We start from the raw sequence: 13,939 nt of genomic DNA on the forward strand, positions 1-13,939 counted from the left end.
CTTGTCCTCTTACACTTACACAAAAAATAAAAATAAAAATACAACACCATAGAATTTGGATTAAAAATCTGGTCACTAAAGCAAATACATTCAGAAAATCTCTGTAGAGCAGTTATGGATCCAGTGGGAGTTGTAGGTTAGGGTGAGTCAATTTTTCAAAGTAGATGAGAAGTGATGAGAACTGACAGTAGAGAGAAAAGTTCAATAAAGTCCATATAATCTATGAAGTTAATTGGATGTTCTTTATTCGAGTACACTGTGGCAGAATGGGCAGGTGCACTAAGACGGTCCCATTGTTAGACACACTGTGTGACGTACAGAAGGGTAGTGGGGCTAAATCCCATTGAAATTAATTGGATTTTTGAAGCTGATTGACATACAAATGGGTTCTACTATATTGTTGGCATTTCGAGGAAAATCCTATGACCCTATGACCCAGGTAAAGGATAACAATTATAGGGTTGTATTTTTAAATTTCAGTGTTTTATCAATCAGGTGGGGACTCGATAAGTTCAACTGGTAAAATAAAAAAAGAGATAAAGTGGTATTCAGCAGTCAAACTGTAAGCTGATTCTCAGTTTAGACTTAACCTGAATCTTTGAAATTAAACGTGTTTTATTAAACAGTCACTTACACAGAAAACTAAGATAAAGAGGATAAGGACAAGGAGTGGGAGACAGGCCGTTTTACTGAAATTCAGTGCTCTCTCTTGAATTGAGCCAGGTGACCTTGCTCTACCTCCTCACAGCCTAAATCAATACTTTCCCAGGAATTTAAAGCAACATGCTTTGATGCTCCCCAGCTGAAGTAAAAGAGGGGGGAAAAGCCAGGAGGGAGACAAATAAGGTAGGACCTGCAAAAGCCATCCAGGAGGGGAGGGATAGTGTGAGGGATGAGTGTTAAGGAGGGGTGAAGGAGAAATAGATGAAGGGAAGGAGGGAGGGATGGTGTAAGGGGAGTGGAAAGTAGAGGAAGGAAAAATGGATAGGAAGGATATTAAGCAGGGGTGAAGGAGAAACAGAGAGGAGAACCGGAGAAGGGGAAAAAGGGCTGAATGGATGGAGGGAGGGAAGGAAGGAGGGAGGGAATGGTGATCTGTCAAACCAGGCAGACTTCTCCTCCGCCCAGTAATCTGAGGTACAATGTTTGTTTATTTTCTGTCCTCATTTAGACACAGGGACGGACCTGGGGTGGGAGGAGAGGTTGTTGGCCATCTCTGAGAGCCCATTTCCCCAACCCCTATTGTGTAGCAAATACAAAATAAGGTTTGGCTAACCAAAAACCCTCCCTGAGGTTTCTTTGGTGACAAGTGAAAAACAGATATAGGGCTCATTCAACACGATTTTCTGTGCAGGGAGTAAATGATTAACATTCTTTGAATTCTCTTATTCATATAGTCAAGGCTGACTGTAGCTGTTAAGTCAGAGAATGCATCAAAAAGCCTCTTCTTCTCTTTTCTGAGGCTGTATATCAGTGCTGTGACAGCATCTGATTCTCCTCTTTAAGCCAACAGAAACATCTCAATCCCACACACTTAACACTTGCACAAAAGGGGTGATGTGATATGCGCGTGCATGGACGAGTGTGCGCGACTGCCAACACGTGTTCTGATCTATTCAGCCTTTTATATTGTTGGTGAGTGGGGCTCAACTCAAAAGACATGACTTGACTCAGAGTTGTACCCTTCCTCTGCTTTTCTTCCGCTCACAAAAACAGGCAGAACTTGGGACAAAAGATCCAATTACTTGCCAGTAAAAGTAAAAGAAACAAACCCACAAGTTGAACACAGAAAATGTGCCCACGCAAACCTGGACTCAAGCAAATATACGCTCTCTCGCGCTCACACACACACACAAGGATACACGGATACACACTGACAGTTTAACACCCTCACTGAAAAGCAAAAAAAAGAAAAAAAAAAAAACTGACTGAATGAGGAAAATCTGTCGTTACAGGCAAATAACACAAATTCTTCAGCTTATTAATCACAATGTTTTTTAACACAAATAGATTGAAAATGGTTTAATCATTCAACAGCATTGATTTTTTTTCTTTCATGACCAGTTGAAAGTTTTAGGAGTTTTAGGTTTTAAGAGAGAGAGATGTTGAATGTGAAACAAGCAAAAAATAAATAAATAAATAAATAAATAAAAAAAAAGTACTTTGCACCTACATACATAACATATTACTTTACCCTAGTAAAGTAAAGTAAATGTTTATTTATATAGCACCTTTCAAGATATAACAGAACACAAAATAACACTTTGTGGTAGATGCTCTAAGAGCTCATATTTTTGTTCTGTTTATCTCAAACAATTTTTTTAAATTGTGAAAATGATAGAAATGTCTACATTTAAAGGAGCTTTGAGGCTTAGCAGGGTAATTTCAGTAAGTAAATATCTGAACTACTGTTCTATTTTGTTATTTCGCTGCTGTGAAATGCAGCTGCAGACCCACTGATTTGCAAAAAGAAGCTGTCATATAAAACCAAACAAACTTTCTCAAGACAGCAAGAGCGAACCCAGCAAAATGTTCTCTCACTGAGTCACTGCTGAGTAGTCATCACTTGTATTGCCACACAAACTGGTTACAGACTCAGTTGGCACCACATGCACACAGAGACATTCAGAGTTGTCCCAGTACAGTGGCTGATGAGGGAAAAAACTGAGTTGCAGAAGACACTCACACCTGTTTGTTGCATCAGGCATGGCCCTGAATGCAGGTACTGAAAGATATATTAGAATATTCGAATTTGTGTACATCTGAATTGTTGGGTAAATTAAAATGTATGGCTCAGCTGTGTATAACAACCAGTGTGAGCACAGTTTTCGTAAATGGTTACTTACAAGACAGGGAGTGTCCTCCTTTGGGCAGGTACTCGTACAGCAAGGGGTTATCATCTCCCATCATTTCAGCCCGCAGCGACAGCAGGCTGTTCTTACTCATCAGGGCCGCCTTCAGGTTGGCCACAGATGAGATCCCTCCACCCCCGGCTCCTCCGCTGGCCTCCTCCGATTCGTTGGTGCCCAAGAAGCCGGGCTCTGTGGTGAGAGCCTCTTCCTGCTTGAGGAAGAAGTCGAGGCGTTCGCCGCGGCTGTCTGAGCTGTTGGGTTCGGTCACGTCTGCCCCTGAGCAGAAAAGAGATGGCAGAAGATGCCGGTGTCACTCGCTGACAATAAATGTTATCTCAAAGCAGCTCAAACAGAAATCTAAGAGGGTTTTATGTCTCAAAACTTCTCACAAAGCACTTTTGTAATTAATTTTAAGGGATTACATGCTCTTCTGTATGCAGAAAAGTGAAAAAACAAAAGAAGAAACCCAGCATATTAAAGCAATTCTTCCAAACCTCTCAGCTAAATCATTATTTTACATGCAGCATTTTCAGTAGCGGCTACCAACACGTCACAGCTCTGATTCATCTCCCTCTCTCCTTGAGTCCCTAACATACCTCATCATTACCAGTCAACAAAAATACAGGGAGATCATAAAGAGACAGAGAGAGAGAGGAAAGGCAGATAGAGACATAGTGTGTGTGTTGCATATGTGTGTGTTTAGCCATCAGAGTTGCTGAAAGCGCAGAGAAGCTGTCAGCAGTAGACATGTCGCTGGAGGTTCCACTGTAGATCTACAAGACTGTCAGACCACACTGCTGACAACAGCTCTGCTCAACACTTGAACAGACGCACACAAACACACACTCACGCACACATGCAAATATATCCACAAACACACTGTCATTGCCTCCTAATTGACATTTAACTGATGACAGTTTGCTTTCTCACAAAGACTTAAAAGAAAATACACACCAGGCACATCACTGGCTTACAGGCTTTGAAAGAATAGCTTGTGTACATCTAAAGAGAACACACACAGACATCTGAACACTCACCCACACTTGCCTTAAAGGGATAGCATATATGATAATGTGTGACTGTTGTGGACAGAGACCTTCTGACATCCTAATATATGCAATAACTACTGTTATATTGTCACTGCACACGCAGTGATGGCTGAAATCACACTTGAAGGTAATGGGGAAAAAAAAGTGAAGAACCAAATTAAGTTGATTCAGGGGCACACAGAACAGAAAAGAGCAAGAAAGCAAATAAGAGATGAGGAGTAAAACCATAAAATATGGCAAATAAAAGAATTGTCAATTTCACTACAATCAGGTGAGGGCTAAGTGCCTTCTGTGGAGTCTACTGCAGGGAGGGTGAAGATAACAGGAGTAGTTTGCCTCCATGTCTTGAATACCGACGGGTATATAGCCCTTTTGCACCTTGCTATGTTTCTCTCAGACACACACAGACGAGGCTGCTCTCACAAATGGTATGAATGATTTCTTACGAAAAATAATGCATGGATATTTGCACATATCCTACGAAATCCTGAGTCCATCAGGGCAATGATAAATCAACAGAAGCACAGGCAGAAGAAAAAAGGCAGAAAATGCAGAATTTTTTTTTTTAATATCTTTAACATAGTTTCACTGATTGAACTATAGTACACTTAAAAGTTTTGCTCTCTAATAACGTCATTTTTTGTGTGTAGGTGTGTTTTTCTTTACATCATCAGATCATTTTACTATGAGTAAAACAAGGAAAAGGCTGCTTCTCATTCCCAATGGAACTTAAACAAATTAGATAACTGAACAGAAAAACTAAACAGTCTTTTTTTTTCTTTTTTTTTTGTAAAGATTATCTAAGATCTAAAGTATGCAATGACATCCAAAAAGCACTTCAATAATTTGGGCTGGTTTTTATGTCTTGATGGTAACTTGAAATTATACTTACCTACAGGGAAAGTTGGAAACCAGTGTGTGTGCACATCAAATCTTAAACTATTACTTTAAAAACATGATCAATATGGGGTTACAGGGGTCTTTAAAGACGCCTTCCTCAGTTAAATCCTGTTTTACTTGCATTTTTTAATCAAACTGGACTTAGTGCATTGCATTAAAAACCCCAGCAGTGCATTGTTTATTTATTTATGCAAAACCAAATACTGAAAAGGTTTTATGTCTTGTTTAAAAAATCTCTCTGCAATTACCTTCTGTAAATTGTTTTTACATTTAAATTTCCCTTTAATAAAGCTTTGTCATTTCATTTTTGGTAGCCTATGCATTTGTATACATTTGATCATCTGTGATGTAACGCTGACTCTGACCCAACGACTGTGTGCGGACCCTAAATCCAGAATTTCATGCCTTCTGTCAAGCTTTAATGGTAACTTATTTTAGAAAACACTGTCCAAAAAATTGAAGGAAGTATATATACACCCTCCATCCCACCACCACCACCACACACACACACACACCACCAGTGCCATTCAGCTAAAAACTAGTAGTAGTAGTAGTTCTGTTTTTCAGAACAAGCTCAAGTGATTAATGCTAGATGATATATGCTGATAAAATGTAAATATGACAGTTTATTTGAGATATATAATCGTTTATTAAGTAAAGTGGGTGGGGGCAGGTTTGCAGTTGTAAATAGGGATATAAAAACAAATACGTACTTCATATTTTAAACATAATTTGAAGCCAAACTTTCAGTTACTCAGTTTGTAAATGACAGCTTTCTTATGAATTCTATGACTGACAACAAGAGCAGCCAATAGGAAGAGGAGAAAGAAAAAACTACCAAACTTAAACTACCGAATGTGCCTGGAGCAGGGAGACTTTCATGTAAAACGCAGCGTGGCATAACATGTCTCGCTGATTATGACTGTAAAGCCTGTATAATGTACTTTATTGTGGGGGGGTGGAGGTGTGACATCTGGTTAGGATGCCTCCTGGACACCTCCCTGATGAGGTGTTTTGGGCAAGTCCCACTGGGAAGAGGGTCTGGGGAAGACCCTGGACACACCGGAGGGACTACGTTGTGTAGGAATGCCTCGGACACCCCCGAGCGAGCTGGAAGAAGTGGCAGGGGAATGGGAAAGTCTGGGCTTCCCTGTTTTAGCTGCCACCCATGTGACCCAACCCTGGATAAGCAGAAGAAAATGGATGGGTGGATGGATATTAGCAGTGAATTGACGCACGCACACACAAAATGATGTTAATAGAAAGCAAAACTTTCATAGTTTACCAAGAAATTCTAACTTTTTTCTCATAACCTTGGTCAAGTGAATGCACACTATCCATAGTTTGCTGTCACTGTCAAAATTTTTCTGACCAAAACCATAGACAGAATGAACGAATGAGCAGGCGCACTGATCGCTCGTTTTGCAGGAAATACGTAGCAAATCCCCCAAATTTTGTGCCAAACTTTTCATACTATATTCTATTCTCACAGATCAAATGGATACACATTCTTTATGCACTATAGATCTGATCTGTTTGAAGATATGAATAAGATATTGAGGACAGGAGAAGGAGATGGGGTGTGACAGACAAGGGTGACATATACAATAAGCAGTCACCCTCATCGCATCACACGATAGAAAAAGAGGAGATTAAGTTGGAGAAGAATGAATAGAAGAGACATGGAGAGGGTAGAAAGAGAAAGAAAGAAAGAAATAAGGCAGGGGAGTGAAGAAGCGGGGGTGTGGAACAGTGGAGGAAGCACTGTAGATACACACAAAAAAAACACACACATGCATCTACACACATACACACCCCGTCCAACCTGCATCCACGTGCTCACACACACAAACACACAAAGTTAATTAAGGAGGGGGTGTAGGGGTTGGTGCAAGGGGCACGAGGTGCAGGAATTCATTAGAGCTCTGCCCCCTCCTTCAGTGGGCAGCCCAGCAGCCACAGGAGTCAATCAATAACATAGATCTGCTGTTGGCCAACAACAACAACACACACATACACACATACACACACAGATACGGAGCAAAAGGAGGCAGATAAATGGAAGCAGAGGAAGCAAAGGAGGGAGAGAAATGAGCGCCATCTCTGACCCCGATCTCCCTCCACTCATCTGTTCATTGGATGAGTGAATGACCCTTGACCATTTTTCCCAGCATCTTCTGGAGACGTGCATCTACAGATGGAGCATGTCCACCCTCCTCACAGTCATACAGTAACAATACTTCAGTCACACAGAACACTGCTGATTAAACGACAGACGTAAGCAGAAGTGATCTCGTTACAATTTGTTTGAAGGCGGCAGACAAACTTCAGTCTTTAAAAATTAAATGTGCATTTTACACATTGGTGAATGACTGACTGTGCCCTGCTGACAAACTCTGTTGTGCAACAAACAGTCCCAGTTTCCTGACTATATATCCAAATATCAGAGGCTAAGCGTGAGATATTAAAAATTAGTATTCAGCTGACCGCAAACAGGCTTTCGCACCACATAATCGGAATAAACTACTTAATCCCCCTTCACTTATGTAAGCTTTATCGGGCGTGCATAGATAGTGTTTTCCTTAAATCTCATCCTGTTCCAACAGATAAAATCATTTACCACACCAGAAACAGTCTTGCATAATCCCAAGCATGCAGCTTATGGATTTCATCATACATGTGCCTGGTTTGGTTGAGGATTTGGAGACACACACATTGTGATGTCTTTCAAAGGCAATAGGTTTATCCCGAGTTTTAGAGACACTGTGGTTACATCATTCCTTTATGCACATATGCTCAGTGTTAACATGTCGGTTGTCACAAGACAACCTATAAATTTCAATAGCAAAGAATATTCCTTTGAACTGCATGGTCAGATACAAAAAAAACAATAGCTTTCTCCTCATCTTCATTTTCTCCTTTCTTCTGCCTTTGCAGTGAAGCGGTTTCAGTACAGTGAAGGGAATTTTCATTTTCCCCTTCATAAAAGAGTCCGAATAATTTAGATTTCTGCTTTCTGAAGAGATCCTCCGTTTAATTTGGTTGCCATGGTAGCCAGGCACCCTTGGCTTCAACATTTATGCTAAATAAAACCCCATTTTAAAAGGAGAGACAAATATGTGGAAATGGTGGTTCTCTTTGTTCATGTGTGTTTATGTGTCTGTGTGCCCAACGCTGCAAGCTATGTAGGAGCCTGAGTGTGAAAAAGAAGGAAAGAGACTTGGAAGAAAAGAGGAGTGTGTTGAACTGTACTTCAAATTTCTTTGGAATACCACATTTATCTTCTAGTGAGAGAGTTATGACTAATGGATGGACGATACGGTTTTATATGCTGTGGTTGGAAGCTGCGCTGAATGTGATGGGCACGAGTATGTGTGTGTTTCACAAGGGGAGTCATGTTATTAGAGTGCGCACTTTGACGCAGTACAAAGGAGGCGAGAGAAGGCCTGCGAAGGGAGGAAAGGGTCAGCTGGCCCAGTTTGACCTCTGACATTCTGTTCTGTTTGCATGATTGTGTATTGTTAGTTGTGAGATTGTGTGTATATGTCTGTGTAAATTAAACTAAACACTATTGTGTGAGGGAGCTTCCATATTTTTTTTTACAAAAAACACCCCCAAAAAACACATATTCATACATATCCACTACTTTCCAACACACAGAGACAACCATGACCTGGCTGTTTATAGACTCAGTCCTTTAACACCTAGTCTCCCTCTAACACACACACACACACATATACACTCAAACAACTCACCACGCCTTCAAATCAACAGAGACAGTAGCCAAGCACAATGGAGAGAAAAAGTCCAGGGTGGTTAAGCAATGAGTTACTGAGGCTTGTCGACCACAAGAGAGCTGTCAGAGAAGAAAGTAGGTCTTTTGTGCATGTTTGAGTATGGCAGAGTGCAAACAAAGGAGAAAGACTCTCTCACTGTGTATTTTTGTGTGTACATGTTTGCGTTTGTGTGTGACGGTGAAAGACAGAGAAAGTAGCTTTGCCCCAAAGTCGGCCCGGTTAATGGCCTGGCTGGCCTGAGGTTGAAAAGGACAAGGGATTACAAGAGCCATGTAGTCAAAGGACTCCTCCGCCTGCCTTGTTATATATGTAACATTACAGCGCCATGCTTCTGAATGATAAAAGTCGTCTTCTTTCATTGCTAACAGTTCCGTACAACGAAGGCGCGACTGGTGCGTGTTTGTCCTCCAGTGGACAAAGATGGGAGGGAAGGTGAAACTTGCTTCTTCAGCATGCCAGAGTTTGAGAGGGTAAAAAAGTAATTTCAGCCGAGAAGGGGGAGTGAGGCACTAAAACAGCTCAAGAATTCAGAGGCAATTTAAAAAGCAGTGTGGGAGAGGGGAATGAAAAAAATGCTGGGTTAAAAAGGAGGGAGGATGGAAAGTAAAAGAGGCTGTTATTCTCTCTCACTCTGTTGTTTTTTAGGGACTAGCTGGGCCACAACCTCCTGGAGAGATAGGGATGGGTGGGTGGTGGTAGTGGTGATGGTGGTGGGGTGTGTGTGGATAGAGAGGGCAAGCATAAATCAAGCAGAGCCTGAAGGCTTTAGTGGAGGGAGGGACAGAGGGAAGAGAATGGTAAAGGACAGGGGAGAGGGAGATGATGGTGCTGGCAGTGATGGTGGTACTGCTGGGGGCTCAGTGGAGAAGCGAGAGTGTGGGTGGAGGGGAGGAGAGAAGAGGAGATTACCAGAGTGGTGGGGTGAGAGGTGGAAGGTGGGGTGATGGAGTGTGGGTGGGTGGGTGAGTGAAAAGGGAGGCAAGGAGAGGTGAGGGGGAGGTTACAGAGGATGTGGGAGGGACGGTTGGGTAGTCATGGCGGAGGAAAATGAGCGGGTATATGAGAGGACTTGTGTAAGCAATGATGCTAAATTTGAAAATGTCTCCATTCCCTTGCATTTAAGTCAATTTTCACATACCTCTGTCACAGATATGATTTAATCTCTAATAGCTTAAGGGGATACCAAACCAGAAAGTGGGTGTTAGATTAGATCAGCTGGAGAACCGCTCTGTTGTGACTGGTTGTTGTTAGCTGTACCTAACAAGGACAGAAAGAAGCAGACTACAGTTGAAAATCCATAAAAAAAACACTCAGTTACAAAATGCAATCAATCATGTTAGTACTCACTTCAACACACGTTGAAGAAACTTTGATTTTTATTCAATAGACAATATTAAAATCTTTCAAACTATATTCCTTTAAGTTGGGAATGTGAAATCATGATTCAGATGTTTTTCTTATTTGTTTGTTTTTTGTTTTAAAGCCATAATCATTGATTGCACAGAAATAAAAAAAAAACAAACAAACAAAAAAACAAAAAACAAAAAACAGGAGCATAGCATCAGCGTCCCACCACACAATGACACAGCAAAATTTATTGGCTCATCTTTAGGCCCTCTGCAGGTGTCAAGCTAACTGTTAACATGCTAGCCAAAACAGCAATCTAGAATTAGACACAGTCATCTGAGTTTCTTGTACTGAGCTGTTCACTCCTATCCTGAAACTAAAAAAACTAAATAATAATAAAATAAAACACAATGTTTAGTGCTCTGTTTGGTCTTCTTTCTTTTATAGCTTGTTTTCCTTTGTGTACTTTAATATTCCTGCATCTGCTGTGTTGTTATAAAGTGCCCTTACCCTTTCAGAGCTGGGGCTTTGAGGGGTTTTTGGGAAACATTTTAAATGTCAACTATCCCTTTTTACATCTCAGACACTAAAAAAATATAGGAAAATAATCTTAAATCTGTTTTAAGATTCAGCTTTTGCTGCAAATTGCTGAGCTAAAGCCTTATGTTCATCGATATTTTCTAAAACATTGAAATAGTCCCCATATTATGAAAAAGTTATGTGATATTTGTCTCTCTACACTTGAAAAGTAAATAAGTACATGTATTGCTCCTGGTCATAATAGTTTAAGTTTAACCCCTTAAAATCCTTTAATTTCTACCTAAAACTGACTTTTACTTTTACTGGACCCTTGCTGATGTAACCAGGTAAATTTTGTAGCAGTATCATCTGGTACTGGAGTACAGTATAGTTTTAAAGATAAATTTTATTTGCAACTGGTCAGAAACATTTATGGTTATACAGTTAAGATTGTAGCCTTGAATGATGTACATCATTCAGCTCTCAAGAGTCTTAGCTTTCTAATGGTGTATAACCTGCGTAGCGACTTGGAAGGGAGACTGAGGAAAATAAACATTTATTTGTAATGTCCCGCCCATGGGACATCTTGTACCAGCGGGTTAAAGCTAAAGGTTGTGATCTTATAAAAACCACTGGATGTCATACTAGTATGCTCTAATTCCAATTTAAGAAATAATAATAAAAAAGTAGTTGCAAAAAGTTATATTGACAAAGATTTTATCTCTCTTGGAAAAAACTATTTAGTGGAGGAAAAAAATCTAAATGTGGTTGCATATATATGCACACATATGCATACATGCATGCATGGTGGAACCCCTGCTGGAAACAAAAAGTCTTTGTGAAGGAAATGGGAGGCAGAGAAAGGGAGGGAGGCTGTACGATCTGGAAAGAACATCAATACTGCTACAACTGCTGCATCTTAATATGGCAAGTAATTGTTCACTGTGTAACTAAGTTTTAAATGATAATTTATTGAAACTTTAATGTCGAGTAAAGTTAAGTATTGTAAACCACTGTATTCAATAAGGTGCGACTGAAGAAGAGAAAACTAATTTAGCATACATGCTACTTGCTGTTCAACAACTGGTTGTGATTGGACATTGGTTCTTAAGCAATGATGGCAGTTCATATTGAAATGTAAATGTATTTAAACCACTGACTACTGTATCAAAACTGTTAGCAAACCTTTTCTCTTTTGTGGAGGGGTTTTTTATTTTGACAGAGGAGGTTAGATAGGTGGATTTTACAACAAAAAACCCACAAGAGTCATCTCTTCAGTTTTATTTTTTGATGTGATTAATTTCAAATTAACCTATTTCATTTTTAAAATACTGGTGTGACCAGTCATTTTATGCATGAAAGGCATAAAAACTGCACACATGTGGACACATTAGCATTGCAGATAGGTCAAAGCATTAAAGTGGGAAACAGCAACTTCACTACAACTTAGTCACATTCATACTAACATACCATTTTAGACTGATACCAGGAGCCCTGAAACCAAGAAAAAGGAGCTTCTCGCATAAAGAGGGTTATAATCACAAGAAGTATCTGGGCCTTGTTATAATGTTTTGGCTTATTGTTCTGACTAACACGCAATGCTGACATTATCAAATAGAAATTGGGTCAGCAGATTTTAGAAAATCTTCATTTTAGTGATTCTGAAACATTAGGATAATGTGGACACAGGCTACAATTTAACAAAATGTATTTCTTAAAATGAACCCTTATTAGTGTAGACAAGAACCCTTAAGCTTCTAGAAAAAAATAATGCAAATCTGACTTTAAACTATTGCAAAAGACAAATTTTCTGTTGCCTTGAACCCTCCAAGTTGTTTAGCTTAATTTTAAATAGAAAATTTTAGAAGTATTGCCACTTATGTGTGCTTTACCTTATTAAACTGACATAAGAGGTCTCTTGATGCAGAGGAAAAATTTTACAGTTCGTCAGGTTAACAGGTAACTTTGATTTTAAGATTTCTTCAGTATACAACAGAAACAAAGCATTAAAATTCACGAAAAATCCATTTAGATATTTTTTCACATTATTATAGAGCGCAGAAAGTGACAGAACTCTCTGCTTCACAGATGATTGCAGCCATGTACAATTTTGTTGAGGACATTGAACAAGAGATTTATTTTACTACAGTTCAAGTGTTTCAGTCTTCAAAAAAATGACATGAAAACATTTTCAAAATTAACCGCCTTCCTGTGGATGCGTTATGAAGTGAGCAAATGAATGAGTAAAGAAAGGGAGGGGTAAGAAGAGCGGGTGAGTGCGTGGGGGATGGAGGATTGCAGGGCTCAAGGTAATCTGGGGAGTTAATGCAGCTTAGAGGGACTGAGAGGAGTGGGAGGGAGGCAGAGAGAGGCAGAAAGAGGGAGTGATGGCAGTTAGAGAGAAAGAATATAAAAATAATAGGGTCAGCAGGGAAAGAGAGAGAGAGAGGAATAAATGAAGATGTATCAGAAACAAAAGCCAAAGCAACTGAGGGGGAGAGAGAGAGGAGTAGAGACGGAGAGAGAGAGGGGAGCGTAAAAGCTGGAAAGAGAGGAGCGTGGAGGGGGATAGAGGCGGTTGAGTGAGTGTGTGAGATAAAGAGTGGGCTAATGAAAGGTAGGGTGAGGCTGAGCGAGTTGGCGGGTAGGAGGGAAGTCGAAAGAGAGAAAACGACAGAGAGCGGGGGAGAGGTCTGTATGGGGAAAGAATGCTGGGTGGGGAAGGAAGGCAGACATGCAGGGCTTTGTGCTGCAAGCAAAGAGAGACAGATTGAGAGATTGAGATAGAAAAGAGAAGTTATGTCTTGGCTTTATGCACAGAGGGGAGGACCTGGTGAATGAGCCCGAAAGCCACGTCCAGCCTGGTCCAGGGTCATTTTCAGGGTGAGGTTGGGCAGAGAGAGACTGAGAGGAGGAATAATGGAAAGTAAAGGAGGAAAACGACAAAGGCTCTGGGTGGGGATGCTGCACTGAGCCTGTGGGTTATAGTTTGTTCGTTAACACACTCTCCAACTCACACTAATCATCTAAAAAGCTTTAGGCTAACTGCCTAGCTGAAATTATGTCTTTACTGCTCTCTGGAAAATAATTGAACAGTTTTACGAGCAAACAAAGTTAGCAATTGTCAAAATATCTGGATGAGATATTCTGGATCAGCCAATAAATGTCAGGAAAAAGTGTCTATGGTATTATGTGACAGACCATACATTGCTTTGTTGAAAACAGCTTTGCATCTTCATTTCACACCGTGAACAAAACTCTGCCACACAGAGGCCTTATTTTTACTGGGGTGCTTCACTTTTAGTCCCTTAATATAAATATTGGCATCACAGGATGTGTGCAGAATACAGTTTTCTGTTGATGTTGATCAACTCTGAAGGAAGAGAAAGCAGTCTTCATAGCAAACACCATGTAGATACTATAAAAAGAACAACTCAATCAACCTTTATTTATATAGCACCTTCTCATACCCCAG

The 13,939-nt window shown here is 40.2% G+C and overlaps 1 protein-coding gene across 2 annotated transcripts in view; it reads right to left on the reverse strand.

The window, feature by feature from the left end:
* Positions 1-13,939, reverse strand: part of zbtb46 (zinc finger and BTB domain containing 46) — a 67,148-nt gene that overhangs the window by 12,155 nt on the left and 41,054 nt on the right. For both annotated transcript variants that reach the window (XM_042003984.1, XM_042003983.1), the window contains exon 4: positions 2,847-3,128. In XM_042003984.1, the coding sequence (XP_041859918.1) occupies positions 2,847-3,128 (282 nt within the window). The remainder of the gene's footprint in view (positions 1-2,846; positions 3,129-13,939) is intronic.

This window comes from Melanotaenia boesemani, chromosome 13 (assembly GCF_017639745.1).
Source record: "Melanotaenia boesemani isolate fMelBoe1 chromosome 13, fMelBoe1.pri, whole genome shotgun sequence".
Classification (NCBI taxonomy): Eukaryota; Metazoa; Chordata; class Actinopteri; order Atheriniformes; family Melanotaeniidae; genus Melanotaenia; species Melanotaenia boesemani.